The following is a 3051-nucleotide window of genomic DNA, read 5'->3' on the forward strand; positions in this document are numbered from 1 at the left end:
CCGATCCCCGAGGAAGGGGGTGAATTCAGAGCTGGGTAACCCCCCTCGGCTTCCTCGGAGCAGAGCAGATTTCCACCCCGCGCGGCCGGGAGATGGGCCCGCTCCCGCCGCCGCGCCGGGGGGACGTGGGAGAACCCTCGCCCCAAGGCCGCCTGGCCTTTGCCCCCCAAAACCGCGGAAGGCCCCGGGGCAGGGGGCAGGTATCGCGTCTGGCTTGTTTTGGTTTCGGTTTAAGAATTTGCGAGTCTGAGCGCTGGCTACGGCCCAGAATAACTTGGTTTATTATTTTTTTTTTATTTTGCTTTGCCGGGCTTCCCGCCTCCTCGTTGCTCCCAGTTCTGGCGAAGGATATTTTAACTCTCGGGTTTTGTTTTTGCTGCGGACTGAACCGCCGAAGTCCTGGGCAGGGACGGCCGGGTGTGCTCGGCGGGGACGGGGGGGCCCATCACCCCGGGCAATAACTGCGAGGTAATGGTGCGCAGACGCTCCTACGGCTGATACTCCCTTCTGCTCACGTGATAATTAAGAAACGGGGCTTTCCAAAAAAAAAAAAACCAAACAAACCCAAGCCAAAAACCAGCTCGCCGGCGTCCTGCCTGCCTTCGCTTCTGCCTCGGGCTGACTTCTCTTTCTTGCAGGACAATATCCCACCCAGCCGTCCTACCCTGTCCAGTCCCCTGCCAACCCCGCCGTGTACCCACAGACTCTGCCCCTTCCGCAGCCGCCGCCCTACACAGATGCACCTCCTGCGTATTCCGAGGTAGGCGGGACGCTTCTCTGAAGGCTTTGTTTTCTTCTGGGGCCCTTCCCAAAGGGGAAAAAAAAATAAAAAATCTCTGAATAAGTTTATAGCTGCAATATCTTTTTTTTTTTTTTTTGCCTGGGGGAGTTGTTGGCTGCTCGTATCACTGGGCAGCGGTCGGTCCCCTGATTCTCTCTTCTGAGATCTGAATCATCCACTCAAAGTGACAAACGTTCAAAGCTTCCCCTTGAGTCAAGATGACAAATTGAGCTCACCCGTGGCTGTAAAACACGCCTACCATAATCTCTCTTAGTTGGGTTCTTGCGGGCAGCGGGGGAAAACTTGTCTCCAGCAGTGGGAAAAATGACCTTTTACCATACCCCAAAGTAAACGCTCGGGGAAGGGGATTCCCTTGTGCAAGCGGGAGGGTGAAAGTCTGTGCCGGGGCTAGCGCTTTGACAGCAAGGCTGAATAAACAGCGGGGTGCGGGGAGTAACAAGTCTCTCAACTTGCTCGCACGCGTTTTGTTTCCCAGCTTTACCGTCCCAGCTTCGTGCCTCTGGGGGCTGCCACCGTCCCTACAATGTCTGCGGCGTATCCGGGCACTTCCGTCTTCCTGCCCATGGCCCAGTCTGTGGCCGTGGGTCCGATCGGCTCGGCGGTCCCGATGGCGTATTACCCCGTGGGGCCGGTTTATCCCCCGGGCTCGACAGTCCTCGTTGAAGGTGGCTTTGATGCTGGAGCAAGGTTTGGGGCTGGCGGAACAGCCAGCATCCCTGTAAGTATAAATGTGTCCTCAAAACCCTGCGTGCTTCAGCATTAGAGCTTCGCAGATGGTAGCGGGGGAGAAGATGTCCTTTGTTTTCTGAGAAAAACATATTTCTTACCCACTCCATCATTTGGGAGAAGAGTAGGCTCCTACTTTGCTGCTGAGGGTTTGCTGTCTCTGGCTAACCTGTGGCTCTGGAGCCACGTAGGCTCGCAGGTGGTTCTGGCTCACAGCAAAACGATTGCGTGGCCACTGCTAGCCCCGATTTGGCCTGGGGGCCATGGTGTAATGCGCTCCGGGGGGAGGCAAGGCAGTAGGGCTGCTTAGCGACCCTGACTTTCCCTGGCCCCAAACGCAGACTCGGCCTCTTCCCGTGCTACGGTGGAGCTGTGGGAGGTTCCTGCTCCCTGGACTTTCCACCCGTGGCTCGTGGCCACGTGGAACTCTTGTTCCACGGCTCATGGGCTCCTCTGCGTGGGCAGAAGGCCAGGTTCTGCCGTACAGGCTGCGGGCTCCGAAAAGAGAGGGCAGGGCACGGACGAGGAACTGAGCGTTTCCCATCAGCTCCTGGACTCTGTCGCTCAATCTTTGCTCGGTAGCAAGTGACGGGGACATCAGTTGGGAGGTTTCTGCAGGCCGCGGGGGCTTTGTGCCGGCTCCCGTCGTGGCGCTGACCTCAGCTCTCCTCCCGCCTCTCCTTCCTCTGTCTTCCAGCCCCCCGCTCCTGGCTGTCCCCCCAACGCCGCCCAGCTGGCCGTGATGCAGGGAGCCAACGTCTTGGTGACGCAACGGAAGGGAAACTTCTTCCTGGGAGGCTCAGATGGCGGCTACACTATCTGGTGAAGAAGGAAGGGGAAGGGGGGAGAGGGGGGGCTACATTTGTGTAAGGAAAGACATCACATACTGTCAGCACTTCTCACGATGTAACTGCTTTAGTCCATATTAACCTGAAGTTGCAGATTAGACACACAGCGGTGAGGTGTCTTCCTGGTTTGGTGCCCGGCCCTGCAGGCACTTTAAAGCGAAACAAGAAACCCTGTTAATGATAGCGGTGTCTCTGTTCAAACGGGGAGGGGGGGAGTAATTCAGGCAATGAATGTGAGCTCAGCAGCCCTGCCTCTTCCTTTCGTTTCACACTGGAGTAATACCGCAGCGCTGAGCTTCTATTAATCGGCTACCTATACGCTGGCTTTGGGGAGGGCGAGGGAGCGGGTCCGGTTTCACCTTCCCTTCACGCTCGTACCGGTCCGCTGGACCCAGAGCCGCGAACCACCCGGGTTTCCTCGGCGAAGGTGCTGGGTAGAAAGCGAGGCAGACTTCACTTCCCAGCAGCGGGGAGGGCACCTTGGCGCTTCTTTCTTCCTGACCTCACTCTAGAACGGATCCCTCGAAGCACTCCGTGCTCGCATTCGCCCGTCGTTTTCCTCCAGGAAGGTATGCAGCTGGCGTATATCATGGGATTTTTTTTATACACTCCAAGTAATCTTGGATTTCTTTGCACATTAGATCTAATCAAAGCCATGCTTTGGTGCCAGAAACA

The 3051-nt window shown here is 56.9% G+C and overlaps 1 protein-coding gene across 1 annotated transcript; it reads left to right on the top strand.

The window, feature by feature from the left end:
• Positions 1–52: 52 nt before the first annotated feature.
• DAZAP2 (DAZ associated protein 2) lies at positions 53–2447 on the top strand (the record flags this gene model as incomplete). The annotated part of the gene is made up of 4 exons (XM_009335117.1): positions 53–200; positions 639–760; positions 1278–1520; positions 2226–2447. Coding segments are annotated over 4 exons (642 nt in total), but the record flags the coding sequence as incomplete, so codon positions are not given.
• Positions 2448–3051: the final 604 nt, after the last annotated feature.

Source organism: Pygoscelis adeliae, unplaced genomic scaffold (genome assembly GCF_000699105.1).
Source record: "Pygoscelis adeliae isolate BGI_AS28 unplaced genomic scaffold, ASM69910v1 Scaffold512, whole genome shotgun sequence".
In the NCBI taxonomy this organism is placed as follows: Eukaryota; Metazoa; Chordata; class Aves; order Sphenisciformes; family Spheniscidae; genus Pygoscelis; species Pygoscelis adeliae.